The following is a 24971-nucleotide window of genomic DNA, read 5'->3' as shown; positions in this document are numbered from 1 at the left end:
CGGGGACGCGGCGCGGTTGCCGCAGGGGAGCGGCGGCGGCGGCGGCGGCGGCGGCGGCGGCGGGCGCGAGGGGCGGGGCGCTCTCCGCAACTTCTGCCGCTGCCTCCCGGGCGCTCTCGGCCGAGCCACTCGGCGGCTGAAGTCTGCGAGCGGTACGAGCGGTGCGGTGCGGCCAGCCGAGCCCGGCCCGCCGGCCCCCGATCCCGCGCGTCCCGGGGGTCCGTCGGGTGCTGGAGGCGCCTCCCGCAGGGAGTCCCCGGGTGGCCGCGCTCCCGCGTCGTCCGCTGCTGTTGGGGGACCGGGACGTGCGGGGCCGCAAGGCCGAGCCGGGGCGCCCTCCAGCGGACTGCGCGGGCCCCATGGCTGGGCCGAGCGGAGCGGAACCGACGAGGTGAAGCCCCCGGGCCGGCAGCCGGAGCGCGTGGCGGGGGCGCCGGCTCCATGGGCAGCGACGCACAGCGGCACGATGATGGACGTTAACAGCAGCGGCCGCCCGGACCTCTACGGGCACCTCCGCTCTTTTCTCCTGCCAGAGGTGGGACGCGGGCTGCCCGACCTGAGCTCCGACGGTGCCGGCCCGGTCGCGGGCTCCTGGGCGCCGCACCTGCTGCACGGGGTCCCTGAGGTGACGGCCAGCCCCGTGCCCACCTGGGACACACTCCCGGACAATGCCTCCGGCTGCGGGGAGCAGATCAACTACGGCAGAGCCGAGAAAGTTGTGATCGGCTCCATCCTGACGCTCATCACGCTGCTGACGATCGCCGGCAACTGCCTGGTGGTGATCTCTGTGTGCTTCGTCAAGAAGCTCCGCCAGCCCTCCAACTACCTGATCGTGTCCCTGGCGCTGGCCGACCTCTCGGTGGCCGTGGCGGTCATGCCCTTCGTCAGCGTCACCGACCTTATCGGGGGCAAGTGGATCTTTGGCCACTTCTTCTGCAACGTCTTTATCGCCATGGACGTCATGTGCTGCACGGCCTCGATCATGACCCTGTGCGTGATCAGCATCGACAGGTAAGGGCCGGGCTGCCCCGTCCCGGGGTCCGCCTGGGGATGTGCTGGCAGCTCAGCCCCACACACTTGCCTTTCTTGGTCGGATAAACCAGACTCCCCTGCGGGAGGAAGGGCTGCGCTTAACCACCCCCCCCGCCACACACACACATCAACCCGACACCAACCAAACAACTTCAGTTACAGCGTAGCCTATATACACCTTTAAAAGAAGAGCTCGAAATGTTCTGGTTTACGGTAGTGAGAATTTTAAGACCAAAGTTAAGAGTATTTTAAGCGTTAGAAGTTCCACCAGGGGGTTCCTTGTCTTGGTTTTCAGAAGGAAGGGATTTGATCCTCTCTGAGCCTGACAAATCCTTGCTGTGAGCCTGAAAGAATCAGTTCTTTAAGAAATCAGCGGGAGAAGAGCCACCTTGCTTTCCTGATTGCACAAGCTACTTCTCAGGCCAATAAAAAGACCTAGAATGGCCCCAAAATTGGGGGGTCTACATGTTTTAACGTTGCACCTCTGTGATTGCTGATTCTGAGTCACATTCTTTTGGAAGTCTGGTTTTACTGTCTGGCAAGTCTGTCTGTATCCTCCAGGCTTACTGGAGCCTTATTCCCTGTCTGAATGGTTGGTTCTAGCATTTCATCATATCCCTTGGGAATCTTCTCTTGAGAACTCCCCCACTGGAGTAATTGAAACAGAGGCTGACTGTCTGTCAGGGATGCTGAGGGAAAAAATTCCTGTCTTGGATGTCAGATTGGAATAGGAGACCTGCAAGGTTTCTTCAGACTCTAGGATTACAAGATTCTGCAGTGGAGCTAGTTGTTGGTCTTAGAAATATTGTGCAGTTGACAACTTGAAGTACGGTCCTAATGCTCTGGCAACAAAACAACTCTCTGCTTCTCTGGAGACTGAAATAGTAAAACCTTAATATTCACAGCTGGAGTTTTGCTAGTGTTTTAAAACCAGCACAGGCTGGTATCCTGTTGTGTTTAATGATACAGAGAAACAGTTGCTTATTTTCTTAGTGGACCTACAGAACCTTTAAACGTGTAGACCTTACAGCAAAGGAGAAGTAATTGATGCCTCCACACTTAAAATGAGAGTGTCTCAAAGGATGGTGTAGCACAAAACTGAGGTTTTCCTCCTTTTCCTCCCTGTAAACACTGCTATATTGTGTGTGTGGGTTTTTTTTGTTTGTTTGTTTGTTTTATTTTTTAATATTTAACATGTTGTGCTATTTTACTGCTTGGCCAGGGTTTATAGTTACTGAAGGAAGGGGATATTTTCAGGGAAGAAAAATACATTGTATTTGCATTTAGTTAAAGATCTAGATTATTTTAAAAAATTGATCCTGCCATTTTGTATGTTATGTTAGGAGCTTCTAATAGCAAACAAGGAATTATTTTTAAGAGTAGAGCATGAACTGCATACGTGAGAATATTAGCTCCAAACTTGACAGCTGAAGTTCTGAATGACTGTAGTTAAGCATGACCACAGATATGCATTTACAGTCTGACTGCAGTCTGGCTGTGGCAACAGGAACTGGGAGAGTGCACTCAATATACACAGTAAGTATATGCTTGAATTATAAGCGTAAAAATCCGACTGTTCATCCAACGAAAACGGTGCTTCTTGCATGAATGGAGTCCTTTTAAATGGAACTTAGTGTAATAAAGCGAATAACAATTTCTGCTGCAAGTAATGCATTTATAAGCTTTTTTCATTTCATAATTGATAAATGATAAGCAAACAGCACAGTGTGCTAATTTGTCTCCTAGGATGACCAGGTTTGGGTGGGACCACGCTGAGATTCCTGTACATGAGCTAAAGGTTTTCTTTACTCATGATGCACATGTGACTTAGCAGCAGCAGGAACATCTCCAATACAGAGATGAGGTTAATCCTTTCTTTTTTTTAACATCTTTATTGGAGTATACTTGCTTTACAATGGTGTGTTAGTTTCTGCTGTATCACAAAGTGAATCAGTTATACATATGCATATATCCCCATATCTCCTCCCTCTTGCATCTCCCTCCCACCCTCCCTATCCCACCCCTCTAGGTGGTCATAAAGCACCAAGCTGATCTCCCTGTGCTATGCAGCTGCTTCCCACTTGCTATCTGTTTTACATTTGGTAGTGCATATATGTCCATGCCACTCTCTCACTTCATTCCAGTCCCAGTTTACCCTTCCCCCCCCCCTTGAGAATGTCCTCAAGTCCATTCTCTACGTCTGCATCTTTATTCCTGCTCTGCCTCTAGGTTCTTCAGAACCATTTTTTTTCTTTTTTTAGATTCCATATATATATGTGTTAGCATATGGTATTTGTTTTTCTCTTTCTGACTTACTTCACTCTGTATGACAGACTCTAGGTCCATCCACCTTGGCCAGAGCTTCTAATTTCTTTGTCAACTCTATCCTTACGATTGTCACAAATTGTGTTAACATAGGGATGAAGATTCTGTCTCTTAGTTTTTTAATGAGAATTGCCCCATTGGTGAATTCTGCTTAACAGTTATCTTAGAAGATGAATATGTCATTTATTTAGATAAAATGAAGAATTTATAGCATCGGAAGACACAGATTGCCTTTCTTCCAAGAACACACAGAACTAAAAATGAGAAAAAGGAAAATGCATTTGTTATCGGTTGACTGATAAGGTGCATTATTTCTATTTTTTCTTCAGTTCCATTGTGGAATATGGCCAATGATATAAAAATGTGCTAAGAAAATATGAAAAAATTTAATCTTCCTTCATTCATTTATCCATTCTCTCTCGGGTACCTAATATGTGTTATGCTATGCTTCGTGCAGCATAAGCAAAGATGAATAATAATATTCTGAGCCCATGCTATGTTACAAGAATTTGGTTACCTGTTGGGCATTTAACCTGTCTAAAATGGAACATTTGATTTTTCTTAACCCCTTCCCACCATGCTGGGATGCTTTTCCAGCCTTTTCCAATGGAATTTCATGCCCTTCTTCTTCACAGGCTTCAACACTCTGATCCCCACCGTTTATAGATAGTGACCCATGATCATTGAAAAAGTAGCAGCCATTGGATGGAAACTACTTTGTCTTTCCACCACCAAACGATTTTTCCTGCATCTCTACCCTTTTTATTTCCTTCCAGTTAAAAAACAAGAAGACACTGTATCCCAGCAAAGACCAAACCACCTGCACTTCACATCCTATTCCCTCTCACATTCTGGAGGACTTGGTTTTTCCCTTGAGTCCTCATCTCTTCTTTGCCTTCAGTGTTGCCTCTCAACAGGGTCAAGCTTGATATTCCATTTTTAAGAACTCCTTCTTTGGCTTCACTCCTCCCTCCAGTTACTGCTCCACTTCACAGTTAAGCTGCTCAAAGAACTGTGACCACAACCTGACTTTATTTCCTTACTCCTCAGATAGGTGCGTTTGACCCTCACTAGGTCTGCTGTAATACTTTAACTGGCCTTCCTGATTCCACTTCTGTCCAGTCTTCATCCATTGCCTATGAAGAAGCTAGAATGATCTATTTTTTTAAAAATGGTTTTAAGTGAGATAACATTTCCCTGTAGTGAAATGCACAGATATTAAATGTACATTTTGATGAGTTTTGACAAATGTATGTACCCATGTAACCAACACTCCAAATAAGATATAGAATATTTTGTCATCCCAGAAAGTTTCCTTGTGCCCTTTTTAGAATAATCTTTAAACAATAGAAGTCAAATTATCTTTTATATACAGTTTAAAAACATGCAAAACAGTTCTATATATTGTTTAGGTGAACTGACATAAGGAGTCAAAGTATAAAATAGTTCAGAGGAATGGTGAGCACCAAATTCATGAGAGTAGTTATCTCTGGTGGGGTGGGTGGAGGTGTAATCAGGGAGTAACATACATATCAATGATATCCGTCGTACTTTGTTTCTTAATCTTGATGCTTGATACAATCTTGTTATCCTGCATATAACTTTCTGTACTTACGAAATATATTTTCAAACGATTTTTTGAAATACATACAGAAAAGTGAGCAATCCTAGATGCAGAGCTTGATGCATTTCCACTAAGTGAACCCATGGAGGTAATCTGCAGCTAGATCAAGAAATTGAACATCACCAACCTCCTAGAGGTCCCCTCTTGCTCTTCTCCAGTTTCTAATACTCCCAAAGATAACCATTGTCCTGACTGTTAGCATCATAGATTAGTTTTTCTTGGACAAAACCTCATAAAATGGCATCATATAGTGTGTACTCTTAAATCTGGCATCTTTTGCTCAATAGTAATGTCTGCTGTGCGATTCATCCATAGTTTTTAGCCTGTCAACGTTTTATTCATTTATTTTTGCTGAGTAGTATTCCATTTAATTTGCTTATCAGTTCACCTGTAGATGGACATTTGCATTGTTTCCATTTTCTATATATCACTAACAGTGCTTCTATAAATATTTATTTATGTCATCCTGTGTACATATTGTCATTCCTTTTGGGTAAATATAACCCTGGATTATAAGGTACCTTATTGAATTTTAATTCTATATACCCCCCTGACATCTTTTGTGTTATTGTCATGCATTTTAATCTACATATTTTAAAAACCTATTAGATATTATCTTTATTGTTATTTTAAGCAGTCAGTATTCATTCTTATTTACCCACATGGTTACCTTTTCCACTGCTCTTTATTTTTTCCTATATTATCATGCCTTCGTCTGGGATCATTTTCTTATGCCTGTTAGACTTTCATTAGCATTTTTTAAAGTGAGGGTTTGCTGGTGACAGATCCTCTCAGTTTTTACTTATCTAAAAATGTCTTAATTTTACTATCATTTTGAATGATATTTTCTCTAAGTATGGAATTCTATGTTTGAGTTTTTGTTCAGCACTTTAAAACATTATTCCATTATCTTCAGGCTTCCATCATTTCTGTTGAAAAATTAGTCATTTACCAACATTGTTATTACTTCTTTGAAGATAATGTGTCTTTTTTCCTCTGGCTGCTTTCAGGATTTTCTTTTTGTCTTTAGTTTTTATACATTTTTCTGTGATGTCCCAAGGTTTGGCATTATTGATTATTTTCTGTTGTTTATTTGCTGTCAACCCTGCTGAGGTTCTTAGTAACTTTTGTATTTGTGTATTGATATCTCTAATCAGTTTGCTAGTATCTCTTTAAATACTTTTACTATCCTCTTCTTTCTTCTTCTATGTCTTCAAAGTTACATAATTTAGATTGTTTTACTTTATCACACATGTATCTTACACTCTTTTCTTTCTTTTCCATTTTATATTTTTCTCTGTTCTTCAGCTTTGAAGAATTTTGACCTACCTTCCAATTTATTAATCATCTCTTCTGCTCTGTTTAATAGGTTGTTTGCTCTTATCTATTGAGTTCTTAATTTTAGAGTACTAGAAATTATATTTGATCTTTATTTTTTACTTTTTGCATTTCATCCTTTTTATTGATTCTAACTCTCTGGTGAAATTCTTTGCCTTTTAACTGAATTTCTCCAACTTGCTATTTTACTTCTGAGCATATTAATCATAGTTAGACTCTTTTTCTACCAACTCTAATATCTGAATCACTTCTGGTTTCTTTGTGTGTGATCTCTCCCCCCCCCCCCCAACCCCGCCCTCAGCTCTGGGTTTTGGCTTTGTGTCTTGGCATGCTTAATAAACTTTAATTGTATACTCAACATTTTGTATGAAAAACTGTGGATGTTGTATATGATGTTATTCTACTCCAGAGAAAATAGCTTCTAGGCAGGTATGTTGGGGGACTGATTATTGTAATCCAGTTAGGGACTTAGCTGACTGTAGGCTTTGTTTTAGTTTTGATAAAGCTGTGTCTGCCACTGGCCAATGCCTCTTTCTAGGGTGTAACTTTCTTGGAAATTCAGCTAAGAGCATAGGGAGTTCTCAATGACTTCTCCCCTTGGCTAGTTCAGAACTCTGTTTCTTTCTCTCCTTAGCAGTGTGAGACTATCAAAACTCTCACTGAAAGTTTTTTTGGGAGATTTCTCCTTGGCTTCTTAGCCTCCTGCCCTGCAGAGCTTCAGAATTCAGCAAATGTCTTGAGAGGAATACCAGCCAAGTGTTGGGCATAGTTTTCTGTTCCTTCCTTCTTATTTGGATCTTGGCATCTCAGGTCTCTAATTTTTGTTTTTCTTTCCTCAAGAGACTACCAAAATTTCTTCTGGTATTTTTGCCTCTTAATAGCATTTCTGTTGAGGCTTTTTGCCTAGATCCTCAGCTCCTTACCCCTCACCTAGCTTAGGCAAATGTCCCAAGGGAAAGAGTGGCTGCAGAATTTTGGCTCATCTCTTTGTGGTTCTCTCATTTCTAGGATTTTGTCCCCTCCACTCCTGGTTTTCTCAAAAACTCTGTTATGCCTTTAGGCAGGTGTGTGTGTGTGTGTGTATGTGTGTGTGTGTGTGTGTGTGTGTGTGTGTATTTGTGCTTTATCCAGCTTTTCTAGTTGTTTTCAGCAGAAGCATTGGTCTGAAGCATTAAGCAACCCCATCATAGGTAGAAGTGGATGTGTGCCTGAAAGATTTTAAATGTATGTAGATATAGAAATATAATGATGTAAATTTTGTGCTTAAAACCCTTCATTGGCTTTTCATTTCACTAGGAATACAATTCAAAGACTTTAGCACACCTACAAGGTCCCTGATTTATTCCTCCCTTACTTCCCAACAACATTTTGTACTGTATTTCACCTTGCTTTCCATAGTATAGTCATATCGACCTTTTTCAGTTTCTCCATCATGCCAAATTCTTCCTACATCAGGCCTATTCCATGTAAGCCCACCAACTAATATATTTGCAATACTATGATTTCATGTCTGGAGTTCTGTTCCCTAACACATGTTTTTTGATCCCAACTTGGATAGCTTAAAAGTGTTAAACCCTCTAAGATGGCAACAATTAAAATGTATGAAAAATACCAAATATTGGCGAGGATGTAGAGCAGCGGGAACTTTCGTACGTTACTAGTGGGACTGTGAATTGGTGAACAACTTTGAAAATAGTTTGCCATTATCATGTAGTGTTGACGATACATACACCCTATGATTCTGGGATTCTACTATTTTACCACTAGGTATATGTCAGAGAGACTCTTGTCACCAAAAGTCTTGTACAAGAATATTTATAATATCCACAAAGTTGAAACTCCCAAACTTGAAATAATATATAAGTGTATCCGTAGTAGAATGGATAAATCAATTGTGGAACATTCACAGAATAGAATACTATTGAGTAGTGGTTCTCAAACTTGAGCCTGCATCAGAACTATCTGGAGGACTTATTAAAACACAGATTACTGGACCCCATTCCAAGAGTTTCTGGTTGAGTAAGTCTGGGGTGGAGCCCAATTATTTGCATATTTTCATTTAAACAAATTCCCCAATGATTCTGATGCTCCTGGTTTGGGGACCTGACTTAGAAAACTGTTGCTATATAGCAATGAAAATTGTTGTAGTAAAATGAATCTCACAAAGTAATGTAAACAATTTTTTATTACAAAATTTTTGAAACTTATTTAAGAGTCAAGAGTATAGTATAAAGAGCCTAATCTATCCATCGCCTAGCTTCAACAGTGATGAATTTGTGACCACCGTATTCAAAGTATACTTTGCAACTCCTCCTTCCTCACAGTATTTTAACTCAGATGTCAGACATCATGTAATTTCACCCATAAATTCTTTGGGGCCACAAACATAATGCTGAGCAGAAGAAGTGGAGTCCAGAAGAACACATGATTCCCTTCATATAAAAATGAAAGAAACAACATTGTTTAGAGACATACATAAGTGTAAATATCGTAAAGAAAAGGAAGGAAGTATACATCACGAGAACAAGGATAGTAGTTAATTACTTCTGGGTGGGAAGGAGGGGTGCTGTGATCAGAGAGGTGTGCTTTTGAGGTGGTGTAATGTTTTATCTCTTGCCTGTAGAGGTAGTTACATGAGGGTTCACTTTAAAAATTACTATTAAAATATTCATGTATATTTTAGGCACTTTCCTACATATGTATTTTGTTTTACATTAAAGGGACAGAAGTATTTATTTGATGACACCTTGTGAGGTGTATATGGATTTACATCAGATGTATGGTTAATCTGAGCGGATACAGTTATTGTTTTAATGCTCTCAGCATCCATTAGTTTTTAGCCTCATGTTTGAGGGCAGGGGTCATTTTTGGGTTGTCCACAGTTACAGGAACTCCTGTGGCTAACTTGCAAGAGCCATAAGCTTGAGTTCTGACTGGTGTCTGGCTGAAGCCTTGCTTCCTTGCCAGGTACTATGACTCATTTGCTTCGATGATCTGAGTTCTGCTCTTGGCCTTAATTCTGCTGTGATCAGCAGTGCAGGGTGCATTCTGGTGTCTCTGGATCCCCTTTATCTTTGAAGGAAGTCATTCTTGCTCATCTCTAAAATTAATTTTCAGCTTGTATATACACTTTAAGAGTTGATAGAATCCTCTTCTTTCGGTCTTTTTCTCCATCTTGTCACCTGGGCTGTGAGTATGGTAGCTAGAGCTCTGGCCTTCATCTTGGTCAAGACAGACAACCAGAGCCACACTTGGGAAGGAGAAGCAGTGCACCGGGAGGGTAGCTGGGATTCTGGAGGACTGTGGGCTCCACAGGATTGCGGGACTCTGACTTCTTACTGATGGATGAACAGATACCATCATGTTGTCTGTCATAACTGCTAAACCTAAGTGCCAGTTTCTTATCTTATGTGCTTATCCTTCACACCATTGTCCATATACACTTCCTAAAACATCATTGTGAGGTGTCACTGTGTCATTCTCCTTTAGGAATAACAACTACCATTTTTGAGGGGCTTTTGTGCTACATAAATTTCTAGAGATTCACATAATATCTCATTTAATCTTCACAACACCTTTGTAAGGGCATTTATTGAGGCCTGTGCTGTCATTGAGGTCGGCTGGCCAAAGGTATAGGAGACAGAGTGTGAACATTTTAAATCCCATTCTGTAGATGAGGAAGCTGAGGGAACACACACACTGTATGTGGCAGGAACACCATCTGAATCAAAAGCCCATATCTGTTCCTCTACATCATTGTAGCCATTGTCTGCTGTATAAAGAGAACATTGTTAAGATAGCATTCAAGGCCTCTTGTGACTTGACGCAGCCTTCTTTATAGCCTCAATCTGACTAATCCCATCATAGGCATCCTCCCTTTTAACAAGATGTCAGAACAGAACTAATGTTCTTACCCCCCAAACTTCTTCCTCTTCCAAGGTTCCCATCACAATAAGTGGCATCAGGCTGCACCCATTTGCTTTGCTAGACATTTAGGTATCACTTTTGAAACTTTCCACCCAGCCCCCCACTGTCACCAGTGCATCGCCAAGTCCTGCTCACTGTCCCTTCACTTTTCTTCTCCCCAGTCCCAGCGCCAGACACTCAAGCCAAGCCTCTGCCATCTTTCACTTGGACCATGTGAAGTAGCCTCCCAGGGCTTTCGTGTATCTACCCTTGCTGCACATTAATGCAGAGTGTGTAACCTTAGCTGCACGTTAGAATCACCTGGGCAATGCTCGGAGCCCATCTCTAGAGATCCTGATGTAATTGGTCTGGGTGGACCTTGGCATCAGTATCTTTGAAAATATCCCCCAGATGATTCTAATGTGTATTCAGCCAGAGGGAGAAGCCCTGAGTTAGCGTGATCTTGTAAAAATGCAAATGCGATTCTATCCATGGTTCCCAAAGTTTACTTGCACATTAGCATCACTTAGGAATCTTCAAAAAATTCCAAAGCCCATACCCAGGCCATACACAAACCCAACTGATGCACAGTCTCTGGGGGTGAGACTCATGCATTATATTCTGGAAGCTCCCTAGGTTAACCCAATGTGCATACAGGTCTGGGCGCTGCTGAACTATGCTGTTCTCCTCTTCAAACTCTTTAATGGGTTAGTGAGTTCCCCTGCTCTTGGGATAAGTTCCTAAAATTTTAATATGATTTAAAAGATCTTATAATCTGACTTCTGCCTATCTCACTAGATCAGGGGTTGGCAATTTTTTTCCACAAAGAGCTAGATAGTAAATATTTTAGGCTTGTATGCCATATAGTCTCTGTCGCAGCTCCCCAACTCTGCCACTGTAGTGTGAAAGCGGCTATAGACAATATGTAAATGTACGGGCATGGCTGTGTTCCAGTAAAACTTTATTTATGGCTACTGTAATTTGAATTTCATAAGATTTTCACAATGTTATTAAATATTAGTCTTTTTAATTTTTTTCAACTATTTAAAAATATGAAAACATTCTTAGCTGGTGTGTGTGGGGAGGCTATACAAAAACAGAAAGGGACCAGATTTAACCCTGCTGGAGTTTGCCGACTTCTGCCAAAGTGTCTGTTCAAGTCAGTTCAATTCTCTAACTATCGTGTAGGTCGTCTCTCTTCCTCCCCTGCCCTCCTTCCCCCCCCCACCCCCCATATTCTGGCAACTCTGAGCTTGTTTCTATTCCTTGAGATTTTGCAATTCAGGGACTTCACAAGTCTTTTTATTGCCTACTCCCCACCCCACTCCGCTGACACACTTATGTGCCTCTTGGGCTGGTTCATTCTTATCACTCTTCAGACAGGTCCTCAACTAGATGTTACTGCCTCATGGAAGCATTCCGAGAATCCCCAGACTATCTTAGACAGTCTTATAACTCCCTGCATGTTTTCTTTCTTGCACTCACCTCAATTTGTAATGACTGGTTTGTGAAATTAATTGTAATGGATTCATGATTTGTGGGGTCATCCATACAGCAGGCATGGTAGGACCAGGGTCTCTCTTGTTGGAGACTGAATCCCCAGCCCCCAGCATAGTACTTAGCACATAGTAGGTGTTCAGTTAATCCGTGTGGATTGACTGAGGAAGGAAGGAAGGAAGAGAGGGAAGGTGGGTGCCTCTGATTCCCAAATGTCTGGCCCTAACTTCTTTTTTTTTTTTTTTTTTTGCGGTACACGGGCCTCTCACTGCCGTGGCCTCTACCATTGAGGAGCACAGGCTCTGGACGCGCAGGCTCAGCGGCCATGGCTCACGGGCCTAGCCGCTCCGCGGCATGTGGGATCTTCTCAGACCGGGGCATGAACCCGTGTCGCCTGCATCGGCAGGTGGACTCTCAACCACTGCGCCACCAGGGAAGCCCTGGCCTTGCCTTTTTATTCTCCAGCTTCTTATGAAATGTTCTTCTTGGTGAAGTTTTTTAGGGAAACTAAATTAGAGTCAGGAGATTGTGTAATGAAACAGAAACGGCGTGGAGGCAATGGGACAGTCCCAGGGGGTCGTCCCATCAAGGCATAGTAGGCTGGTGAGTCACTTTCTGCTCTCCACGTGGGTGAGGAACACTGACATAAATAAAGCCCTAGTGATGCAAAAGATTTAGCAGCTTAGAGCCAGGAGTCAGCTCTTTATTGTCATCATTGCTGTGCCATGAAGCAGGGTGAAAAGGCAGGCAAAATGAAGCAAAAATCCCAGATCCTTTTCGTTTCAATGAACAAAACATATTTCGACCAAGCTCATGCATCCCAGAAGGAAAGCCATAGGTGTCAGGCATGAAGGAGATACCCAAGTAGGGAAGCACAGTAACTGACAGTCGCAATATCATTTATTGAGCACGTACTATGTGCCGGGCCCAGTGCCACGGGATTTATGTGATGCATCTCATTTCATCCCCATGACCACTCTGTGGTTACTCTCATCCCTGCTACTCCTGCAGGATGAGGAAAGGGAGGCTGAGAGAGGTTAAGTAACTTGCCTAAGAGCACACAGGAGGAAAGCAGTGAATCCTGCTTGGCTGAGGGAAGGTCTGACTCCAGCTCAGAGGGCTGTTGGCTTTGTGAACATCATCTCTGAACCGTGTCAAGTGAGAAGTGTTTTCTCCTGCTGTTCAGACAGGACAGTGATGATGTTAATAATAATTATTATTATATTCATATCAGTCCGTAGTCTCTTATCTAATATCCTTGGGGCCAGATGTGTTTTGTCACATTTTTCTCTAGTGTTCATCCGTGGTATCTCCCACTCCAGTCCATCTGTTAGCTTTGGGGTTATGGTCAAGGTGAGGTCGCTGTGGAATGTTAAGATCCACATCTTCATAGTTTTAAGTTAGATGAGTAGGAGGTCCTAACAAAGAGGCCAAGTGTATATACGTGTGTGTGTGTGTGTGTGTGTGTGTGTGAGAGAGAGAGAGAGAGAGAGAGAAGAGGGGTGGAGAGAGGGTTAGGTAGGTGGTGGGGATATGGATGGAGAGAGAGAAAGAGGGAGGGGAGGGGAGAGGGAGAGAGAGGATACATGGGCGAGCAAGCTAGAGGAGATGGTGGGGGTGAGATTTATTTACTAAGCAAACCCTTGTTGTTTGCCTACTGGGTATTGAAGTACTGTGGGGATACAAAGCTGAATAAAGACGCAGCCTCGTCCTCAAGGGGTTATCTAGTTGAGCCTAAATTAAGATTATTTTATTCACACACCAGAAAATTTGGACCTTTAAAAAGTTAGGTTGTACATGTTGCTTTGCAGTCAATCCCTGTGCGATATGACCTTTCTTGAAAGAGTTTATGAGTCATTTAGCTTCTGTTTGCAAACAATTGGCTAGTTTGAGCACTTCCATCAATAAAACCCCCAGTACTCTATGGTCTGTTTTTGAACAGCCTTTCTGTGCCTGGAGAGTTCTTGTTAAGGACTGCTGCAAAACGAGGACTGCTAGGTCAGAACTAAGCGCTCATGCTTCTGATGTTGCCTGTTGAAGTACAGGATGCTAGCCTTTGGGGGCTGAGCAGCTGTGGGACTTTGGGGGAACATCTCCAGTGCATCTATTTGGGGAGCTTATTTTTGCCCATTTAGCCAGTTTGTATTCTCACTTTCATCCTGGCCTCTGTTCTGATTCAAATTCTGTATTTCTGGGCATTCTGATAATATTTCCCAATCTTTCAAAGAGAGGCAGCTGGATAGCTTTCTTCCTTCCAAATGGTTCTTTCATGTGGAGCATCAGGCAGAACCGTCCACCTAAAGGGGGCTATCAATATTTATAGCCTATCATGGGGAGACTTAAATGGCATGCTTCAATCCATCTATAATCAATCCAGCCCAGCTGCCTGAATATTTCAGAATTGTATTTTGGGAGAAGTATGTTCTATACGTTAGGTTTGAAAAAGTCTCTGATATTCTCAAGAGAAGTCTTTGCAGATTCTCCCGTTTAATAAACAGATTACCTCACGGTTTTATACTTGATAGTTTTCTGAATACTGCCAGGCTCCTACCACTCTGGCTTCCTTTCTGGGTCAAAGGTGATAGTCCTTGGTTAGCAATTTCTTCTTCTTTTTTGTATTTTATTTTATTTATTTTTTTATACAGCAGGTTCTTATTAGTTATCCATTTTACACATATTAGTGTATATATGTCAATCCCAATCTCCCAATTGATCACAACACCCCTCCCCCGCTGCTTTCCCCGCTTGGTGTCCATATATTTGTTCTCTACATCTGTTTCTCTGTACAAGTTCATCTGTACCATTTTTATAGGTTCCACATACATACGTTAAATACGATATTTGTTTTTCTCTTTCTGACTCACTTCACTCTGTATGACAGTCTGTAGATTCATCCACGTCTCTACAAATAACCCAATTTCATTCCTTTTTATGCCTGAGTAATATTCCATTGTATATATGGACCACGTCTTCTTTATCCATTCATCTGTCAATGGGCATTTAGGCTGCTTCCGTGACCTGGCTATTGTAAATAGTGCTGCAATGAACACTGGAGTGCATGTGTCTTTTTGAATTATGGTTTTCTTTCGGTATACGCCCAGTAGTGGGATTGCTGGGTCATATGGTAATTCTCTTTTTAGTTTTTTAAGGAACCTCCATACTGTTCTCCATAGTGACTGTATCAATTTACATTCCCACCAACAGTGCAAGAGGGTTCCCTTTTCTCCACACCCTCTCCAGCATTTCTTGTTTGTAGATTTTTTGATGATGCCCATTCTAACTGGTGTGAGGTGATACCTCATTGTAGTTTTGATTTGCATTTCTCTAATAATTAGTGATGTTGAGCAGCTTTTCATGTGCCTCTTGGCCATCTGTATGACTTCTTTGGAGAAATGTCTATTTAGGTCTTCTGCCCATTTTTGGACTGGGTTGTTGGTTCTTTTAGTATTGAGCTGCATGAGCTGTTTATATATTTTGGAGATTAATCCTTTGTCCATTGATTCGTTTGCAAATATTTTTTTTCTTAATTTTTTTTTTTTTTTTTTTTTGCAGTATGCGGGCCTCTCACTGTTGTGGCCTCTCCTGTTGCGGAGCACAGGCTCCGGACGCGCAGGCTCAGTGGCCATGGCTCACGGGCCTAGCCGCTCCACAGAATGTGGGATCTTCCCAGACTGGGGCACAAACCCATGTCCCCTGCATCGCCAGGTGGACTCTCAACCACTGCGCCACCAGGGAAGCCCCGTTTGCAAATATTTTCTTCCATTCTGAGGGTTGTCTTTTCGTCTTGTTTGTAGTTTCCTTTGCTTTGCAAAAGCTTTTAAGTTCCATTAGGTCCCATTTGTTTATTTTTGTTTTTTTTTTTTTTTTTTTTTTTCTTTTTTGCAGTACGCGGGCCTCTCACTGTTGTGGTCTCTCCCGTTGCGGAGCACAGGCTCCGGACGTGCAGGCCCAGCGGCCATGGCTCACGGGCCTAGCCACTCCGCGGCATGTGGGATCTTCCCGGACTGGGGCACGAATCCGTGTGCCCTGCATCGGCAGGCGGACTCTCAACCACTGTGCCACCAGGGAAGCCCTATTTTTGTTTTTATTTCCATTACTCTTGAGGTGGATCAAAAGAGATCTTGCTGTGATTTATGTCAAAGAGTGTTCTTATGTTTTCCTTTAAGAGTTTTATAGTATCCAGTCTTACATTTAGGTCTCTAATCCATTTTGAGTTTATTTCTGTGTATGGTGTTAGGGAGTGTTCTAATTTCATTCTTTTACATGTAGCTGTCCAGTTTTCCCAGCACGACTTATTGAAGAGACTGTCTTTTCTCCATTGTATATCCTTACCTCCTTTATCATAGATTAGTTGACCATAGGTGTGTGGGTTTATCTCTGGGCTTTCTGTCCTGTTCCATTGATCTATATTTCTGTTTTCATGCCAGTACCATGTTGTTTTGATTGCTGTAACTTTGTAGTATAGTCCGAAGTCAAGGCGTCTGATTCCTCCAGCTCCGTTTTTTTCCTTCAAGACTGCTTTGGCTATTCGGGGTCTTTTGTGTCTCCATACAAATTTTAAGATTTTTTGTTCTAGTTCTGTAAAAAATGCCATTAGTAATTTGATAGGGATTGCATTGAATTTGTAGATTGCTTTGGGTAGTATAGTCATTTTTACAATATTGATTCGTCCAATCCAAGAACATGGTATATCTCTCCATCTGTTTGTATCATCTTTGATTTCTTTCATCAGTGTCTTATAGTTTTCTACATACAGGTCTTTTGTCTCCCTAGGTAGGTTTATTCCTAGGTATTTTATTCTTTTTGTTGCAGTGGTAAATGGGAGTGTTTCCTTAATTTCTCTTTCAGATTTTTCATCATTAGTGTATAGGAATTCAAGAGATTTCTGTACATTAATTTTGTATCCTGCAACTTTACCAAATTCATTGGTTAGCTCTAGTAGTTTTCTGGTGGCATGTTTAGGATTCTCTATGTATAGTATCATGTCATCTGCAAACAGTGACAGTTTTACTTCTTCTTTTGCAATTTGTATTCCTTTTATTTCTTTTTCTTCTCTGATTGCCGTGGCTAGGACTTCCACAACTATGTTGAATAATAGGGGTGAGAGTGGACATCCTTGTCTTGTTCCTGATCTTAGAAGAAATGCTTTCAGTTTTTCACCACTGAGAATGATGTTTGCTCTGGGTTTGTCCTGTATGCCCTTTATTATGTTGAGGTAAGTTCCCTCTATGCCCACTTTCTGGAGAGTTTTTATCATAAATGGGTGTTGAATTTTGTCAAAAGCTTTTTCTGCATCTACTGAGATGATGATATGGTTTTTCTTCTTCAGTTTGTTAATATGGTGTTTCACATTGATTGATTTGCATATATTGAAGAATCCTTGCATCCCTGAGATAAATCCCACTTGATCATGGTGTATGATCCTTTTAATGTGTTGTTGGATTCTGTTTGCTAGTATTTTGTTGAGGATTTTTGCATCTATATTCATCAGTGATATTGGTCTGTAATTTTCTTTTCTTGTAGTATCTTTGACTGGTTTTGGTATCAGGATGATGGGGGCCTCCCAGAATGAGTTTGGGAGTGTTCCTTCCTCTGCAGTTTTTTGCAAGAGTTTGAGAAGGATGGGTGTTAGCTCCTCTCTAAATGTTTGATAGAATTCACCTGTGAAGCCATCTGGTCCTGGACTTTTGTTTGTTGGAAGATTTTTAATCACAGTTTCAATTTCAGTGCTTGTGATTTGTCCATATTTTCTATTTCTTCCTGGTTCAGTCTTGGAAGGTTATACCTTTCTAAGAATTGTCCATTTCTTCCAGGTTGTCCATTTTATTGCCATAGAGTATTGCCATAGAGTTACTTGTAGTAGTCTCTTAGGATGCTTTGTATTTCTGTGGTGCCTGTTGTAACTTCTCCTTTTTCATTACTGATTTTATGGATTTGAGTCTTCTCCCTCTTTTCTTGATGACTCTGGCTAATGGTTTATCAATTTTGTTTATCTTCTCAAAGAACCAGGTTTAAGTTTTATTGATCTTTGCTATTTTCTTTGTTTCTATTCATTTATTTCTGCTCTGATCTTTATGATTTCTTTCCTTCTGCTAACTTTGGGTTTTGTTTGTTCTTCTTTCTCTAGTTCCCTTAGGTGTAATGTTAGATTGTTTATTTGAGATTTTTCTTGTTTCTTGAGGTAGGCTTGTATTGCTATAAACTTCCCTCTTAGAATTGCTTTTGCTGCATCCTATACATTTTGGATCATTGTGTTTTCATTGTCATTTGTCTCTAGGTATTTTTTGATATCCTCTTTGAGTTCTTCAGTGATCTCTTGGTTATTTAGTAACATATTGTTTAGCCTCCATGTGTTTGTGTTTGTTACAATTTTTTTCCCTGTAATTGATTTCTAATCTCCTAGCGTTGTGGTCAGAAAAGATGCTTGATATGATTTCAATTTTCTTAAGTTTACTGAGGCTTTATTTGTGACCCTAGATGTCATCTATCCTGGAGAATGTTTCATGGACACTTGAGAAGAAAGTGTAATCTGTTGTTTTTGGATAGAATGTCCTATAATTATCAATTAAATCTATCTGGTCTGTTGTGTCATTTAAAGCTTGTTTCCTCATTAATTTTCTGCTTGGATGATCTGTCCATTGGTGTAAGTGAGGTGTTAAGGTCCCCCACTATTATTGTGTTACTGTTGATGTCCTCTTTCATAGCTGTTAGCAGTTGCCTTATGTATTGGGGTGCTAATATGTTGGGTGCATATATATTTATAATGGTTACATCTTTTTCTTGGATCGATCCCTTGATCATTATGTAGTGTCCTTCCTTGTCTCTTGTAACATTCTTTATTTTAAAGTCTATTTTATCTGATATGAGTATTGCTACTCCAGCTTTCTTTAGATTTCCATTTTCATGGAATATCTTTTTCCATCCCCTCACTTTCTGTCTGTATGTGTCCCTAGGTCAGAAGTGGGTCTCTTGTAGACAGCATATATATGGATCTTGTTTTTGTATCCATTTAGCGAGCCTGTGTCTTTTGGTTGGAGCATTTAATCCATTCACATTTAAGGTAATTATTCATATGTATGCTCCTCTTACAATTTTCTTAATTGTTTTGGGTTTATTTATTTATTTATTTTTCCCAGTACGCGGGCCTCTCACTGTTGTGGGCTCTCCCGTTGTGGAGCACAGGCTCTGGACGCGCAGGCTCAGTGGCCATGGCTCACGGGCCCAGCTGCTCCGCGGCATGTGGGATCCTCCCGGACCGGGGCACGAACCCGTGTCCCCTGCATCGGCAGGCGGGCTCTCAACCACTGCGCCACCAGGGAAGCCCCTGGGTTCGTTTTTGTCGGTCCTTTTCTTTTGTGTTTCCCACTTAGAGAAATTCCTTTAGCATTTGCTGTAGAGCTGGTTTGGTGGTGCTGAATTCTCTTAGCTTTTACTTGTCTGTAAAGCTTTTGAGTTCTCCATCAAATCTGAATGAGATCTTTGCCAGGTAGAGTAATCTTGGTTGTAGATTCTTCCCTTTCATCACTTTAAATATGTCATGCCACTCCCTTCTGGCTTGTAGAATTTCTGCTGAGAAATCAGCTGTTAACCTTATGGGAGTTCCCTTGTATGTTATTTGTCGTCTTTCCTTTGCTGCTTTCAGTAATTTTTCTTTGTCTTTAATTTTTGCCAGTGTGATTACTGTGTGTCTCGGCGTGTTTCTCCTTGTGTTTATCCTGTATGGGACTCTCTGTGCTTGGGTGGCTATTTCCTTTCCCATCTTAGGGAAGTTTTCGACTATAATCTGTTCAAATATTTTCTTGGGTCCTTTCTCTGTCTCTTCTCCTTCTGGGACCCCTATAACGCGAATGTTGTTGCGTTTAATGTTGTCCCAGAGGTCTCTTAGTCTGTCTTCATTTCTTTTCATTCTTTTTTCTTTATTCTGTTCTGCAGCAGTGAATTCCACCATTCTGTCTTCCCGGTCACTTATCCATTCTTCTGCCTCACTTATTCTGCTGTTGTTTCCTTCTAGTGTATTTTTAATTTCAGTCATTGTATTGTTCACCTCTGTTTGTTCTTTAATTTGTCTAGGTCTTTGTTAAACATTTCTTGCATCTTCTCGGTCTTTGCCTCCATTCTTTTTGCGAGGTCCTGGATCATCTTTACTATCATTATTCTGAATTCTTTTTCTGGAAGGTTGCTTATCTGCACTTCATTTAGTTGTTTTTCTGGGGTTTTACCTTGCTCCTTCATATGGTACATAGCCCTCTGCCTTTTCATTTTGTCTGTCTTCCTGTGAATGTTAGCAATTTCTTGACAGAAAAATTGCCTTTTCTTATTATGGGAGTCCTAGGGGATTCATCTATTCACATCTTCAGTATTTATTGATTACTTAATCTTTATTGGTTACTCTTTTATATCCTCAGCAAAAGCAAATAAGGCCTCTGCTATCTTGAATCTTACATTCTAGTAAGAATAAATAGGCAAGAAACATATAAACTAAACACACACACACACACACACACACACACACACACACTGATTCATTAGTAATAAGTGCCACATGGAGAATTAAAACAGAGTGATGTGTTAGAGTGGTTGATCATGGAAGGCCTGTCTGAGGAGGTGCCATATACATCATGATGTAAATAACGTGATGGAGCTGCCTATGTGAAGATCAGGAGGAAGAACATTCCAGGCAAAGGCAGCAGCTGGTGCAAAGGCCCTGGGCCAGTGTGATTGGAGTAGAGAGATCAAAGGAAAGCCCAGAAGGAGATGAGAGTAAAGCAGTGGTCACAACTCATAATGGGATTTGGGACAGGTAAAGAGATTGGATTTTATTCTAAATGCAGTGGAGGCCTTGGAGAGTTTGAAGTCTTGGGTGACATGATCTGGTTTGTAATCTTAATAGTTCCTTGTGGTTACTTTGTGGAGAATGAAATGGAAAGTAGTGTGAGTGAAAGCTGGGAGACCAATGGGAAGGCTTCTGTTGTTGTTGAGATAAAAGATGATTGAGAGGAGTGAAGATGGAGCAAAGTGGAGGAGTTCAAGATACGTCTGGGAGGCACACTGGCAGAACTAACTGATGGATTGGATCTGGGGGGTGAGGGACAGAGAAGAAAAAAGGATGACTATGTGCTTTGGGCTCGAGCAACTCAGTCGATGGTTATGCTGTTGATCAAATAAGAGAGTAGCAGAACTGGTGGTGAAAATCAAGAGTTCTATCTTGGGTTTTTAAAAAAATTTATTTTATCGATATATAGTTGATTTACAATGTTGTATTAATTTCTGCTGTACAGCAAAATAATTCACTTATATATATATAATACACACACACACATTCTTTTCCATTATGGTTTATCACAGGATATTGAATATAGTTCCCTGTGCTATACAATGGAACTTTGTCGTTTATCCATTCTCTATATAATAGTTTGTATCTGCTAACCCCAAACTCTCAATCCTTCCCTCCCCCCACCCTTGGCAACCACAAGTCTGTTCTCTATGTCTGTTTTGTAGATAAGTTCATTTGTGTCATATTTTAGATTCCACCTATAAGTGATATCATTTGGTATTTGTCTTTCTCTTTCTGACTTCACTTAGTGTGCTAATCTCTAGGTCCATCCATGTTGCTGCATATGGCATTATTTCATTCTTTTTTATGGCTGACCGCTACATTCCATTGTATATATGTACCACATCTTTATCCATTCATCTGTTGATAGACATTTAGGTTGTTTCCATGTCTTGGCTATTGTGAATAGCGCTGCTGTGAATATAGGGGTGCACATATCTTTTTGAATTATAATTTTGTCTGGATATATGCCCAGGAGTGGGATTGCTGGATCATGTGGCAACTCTATTTTTAGTTTTTTTTTTGAGGAACTTCCATACTATTCTCCATAATGGCTGCACCAATTTACATTCCTACCAACAGTGTAAGAGGGTTCCCTTTTCTCCACACCCTCTCCAGTATTTGTTATTTGTAGACTTTTTAATGATGGCCATTCTGCTTTCTGCCTGTGGACGCCACCGAGTAAGCATCATTGATGTCTCCCCCCAGCTCCACTGCCATCATGTCTAAGTCAGAGTCTCCCAAAGAGCCCGAACAGCTGCGGAAGCTCTTCGTCGGAGGTTTGAGCTTTGAAACAAGTGATGAGAGCCTGAGGAGCCATTGTGAGCAGTCGGGAGTGTGCACAGACTGTGTGGTAATGAGGGATCCAAGCACCAGGCACTCCAGAGGCTTCCGGGTTGTCATGTATGCTACTCAAGGCCACACGAGGTGGATGGAAGAGTTGGGGAACCAAAGAGGGCCATCTCAAGAGAAGATTCTCAAAGACCTGGTGCCCACTTAACTGTGAAAAAGATTTTTGTTGGTGGCATTAAAGAAGACACTGAAGAACATCACCTAAGAGATTATTTTGAACAGTATGGAAGTGATTGAAATCATGACTGACCAAGGCAGTGGCAAAAAGAGAGGCTTTGCTTTCGTAACCTTTGATGACCATGACTCCATAGACAGGATTGTCAGTCAGAAATACCACACTGTGAATGGCCACAACTGTGAACAAAGGAAAGCCCCATCTCAGCAAGAGATGGCTAGTGCCTCATCCAGCCAAAGAGGTCGAAGTGGTTCTGGAAGCTTTGGTGGTGGTCGTGGAGGGGGTTTTTGTGGGAATGACAGCCTTGGTCATGGAGGAAACTTCAGTGGTCGAGCTGGCTTTGGTGGCAGCCGTGGTGGTGGTGGCTATGGTGGCAGTGGGGATGGCTGTAATGGATTTGGTAATGATGGGAGCAATTTTGGAGGTGGTGGAGGCTACAATGATTTTGGCATTTACAACAATCAATCTTCAGATTTTGAACCCATAAAAGGAGGAAACTTTGGAGGCAGAAGTGCTGGCCCCTATGGTGGTGGAGGTCAGTACTTTGCCAAACCATGAAACCAAGGTGGCTATGGCTGTTCCAGCAGCAGCAGGAGCTATGACAGTGGCAGGAGGTTTTGATTACCGCCAGGAAACAAAGCTTTGCAGGAGAGGAGAGCCAGGGAAGTGACAGGGAAGCTACAGGTTTGTGAACTCAGCCAAGCACAGTGGTGGCAGGGCCTAGCTGCTACAAAGAAGACATGTTTTAGACAGTACTCGTGTATGGGCAAAAAAACTCGAGGACTGTATTTGTGACTAATTGTATAACAGGTTATTTTAGTTTCTGTTCTGTGGAAAGTGTAAAGCATTCCAACAAAGGGTCTTAATGTAGATTTTTTTTTTTTTTGCGCCCATGCTGTTGATCGTTAAATGTAATAGTCTGATCATGGTGCTGAATAAATGTGTCTTTTAAAAAAAAAATGATGGCCATTCTGACTGGTGTGAGGTGATCCCTCATTGTTGTTTTGATTTGCATTTCCAAGAGTTCTATTTTGAATGCTAAGTTTGATATCATTAGACATTTGGATATAAGAGTCTCGGGTTCCAGAGAGAAGTCAGGACTGGAGATACAAATTTGGGCTTCATTGGAAATGATATTTAAAGCCATAGGGTGGGGTCCAGCTACCCGTCCTTAGCAAGATAAAATGTTTAGAGGTCAAGAGAAGAGGAAGAGCCAGCAAAGTTTAAAAAGGGATGGGCAGTGAAGTAGGAACACCCGGAGAGTGCTATCATGGAAATTAAGGGAAATGTTTTGACAAGGATAGAATATCACCTGTGTCAAACGCTGTTGTAAGATAAAGCTAGAAAAATGGCCAATGAATTGGGTGACCTTGAAGTCACTGGTGATCTTGAGAAGAGAGGTTTCAGTGAAACAGTGGAATGGAAGCCCCGGTGGAGAGAGGTGAGGAGAGACTGGGAGGAAGGAAGGAGAGACATTGACTAGAAACAGCTCTTTCAAGAAGTTTAGCTACTCACCTGGGAGTCGGGAAACCTGCATTCCAACCCTGTATCTGCTGCGTTGTACCTTCGTGATAATTGTTTATGTGCCTGTCTTAAATTCCATTAGAAGGGGCAAGAACTTTGACTTCGATTTTCCTAGTATTTGCAGAGTTCCTGGCACACAGTAGGCGCTGAATCATATTTGTTGAATGAATGGATCAATGGATTAAGGAATATCCTACTAGAGTAGAAACACTTTAGGCTCAAGACAGTGTCTGATTCATCTTCCTCAGGCTCATGTACACTAGTGGGAATGCAAAAATATCCCTGAATGAATAAATGAGTCTGGTAAATTTGGGAGTAGAGTAGGGGAGCTTGGTGTGGAAAGGTCAGGGATCGGGGCTGTTTAGACCAGGATTCCCGTAGGATTGGGGAAGGGCACAGAAAGCTCTGTTAAGACAGAAGCCAGGGGACAGGACACAGATTCTGTTTCTGTGACTCCTAACTGTGGCCTTGCGTAAGTCACTGTACCTTATTTCTAAACCTCGTTCCTCATGCATGGTAGAAATATCTCCATGAAGTTAACATAAGGAATAAATGAGATTATATACTTGAGGAGTTTAGCCAAGAGCCTGACTCATATAAAACAACCACTGATTGAGAGCATTGTTATTATTACTAATATTAATATTAATAATAGCTGTGCCAGGGAATTGAGTTCTACCAGCTAGTCAGGGCAGCTCTCTGGGACTGGAAAGTTGTTTGAATGGGAAGGTTCACTGATGCCCTTTCTGAGTCTTTTCTTCTTTCATCCTAAAAGGAAAAAGCATCAATAAATCAAGTTTGCCTTTAGGAAAAGTCTATATGGGGTCTTGATGAGGCTTCAGGGAATGCCAGCCTGCCTGCAAACCACCCTACCTGTCCAGTGATGCCAGAAATAGGGGCCAAGGTCAGTTCCATGATTTCCTTCAGATGCTGCTTGAGGCACGTCAGGGACTTGAGTTCATTCATGCTGAGGTGCGCTCAGTGGGTCAGTCGGGAAGGATAAATGACTGGTACCTTGTATAATGTTGTAGAGAATGGGGAGGGGAGGGTTTGTGGTGCACCGTCACTCCTCAGATAACATCCTAGCTGTCTCCTGCGCTTGCCCTTTCCTCTGTGTACTTCGTATGTGTCACAGGAGGTATAGGGGCTGCTTCTGTTTTCCTGCATATACCATGTCCTCCTTTGCTTCCATGTCCCAGTACATTCTGTTTCCTCTGCCTAGAATGCCCTCCTCTTTTCTGCCTATTTCCCAAGCATTCTTCATGACGCAGCGAAAGTGTCATGGTCTCCAGGAGGCTGTCCCTGACACCTTGGTCTGGCTTAGGTGCTCCTCCCAGGCTCTCCCTGACCACTCTGAGCTTCCT

General features: G+C 41.9%; 1 protein-coding gene and 1 pseudogene across 4 annotated transcripts in view; both read left to right on the top strand.

The window, feature by feature from the left end:
• Positions 1–466: 466 nt before the first annotated feature.
• The window catches only part of HTR7 (5-hydroxytryptamine receptor 7), a gene marked incomplete at both ends in the record, with an annotated part of 107129 nt that continues 82624 nt past the window's right edge, over positions 467–24971 (top strand). For all 3 annotated transcript variants that reach the window (XM_082673703.1, XM_082673702.1, XM_082673701.1), the window contains one exon: positions 467–1011. In XM_082673703.1, coding sequence (XP_082529829.1) covers positions 467–1011 — 545 coding nt within the window. The remainder of the gene's footprint in view (positions 1012–24971) is intronic.
• On the top strand, positions 21772–22704 carry LOC309834672 (heterogeneous nuclear ribonucleoprotein A1-like; annotated as a pseudogene). The gene has a single exon. The product of its transcript is annotated as a heterogeneous nuclear ribonucleoprotein A1-like (transcript).

Source organism: Grampus griseus (assembly GCF_964374135.1).
Source record: "Grampus griseus genome assembly, chromosome: 16".
NCBI lineage: Eukaryota > Metazoa > Chordata > Mammalia > Artiodactyla > Delphinidae > Grampus > Grampus griseus.
The sequence above is the reverse complement of the archived record's forward strand: the minus strand, read 5'-3'. Positions and strand labels throughout refer to the sequence as shown.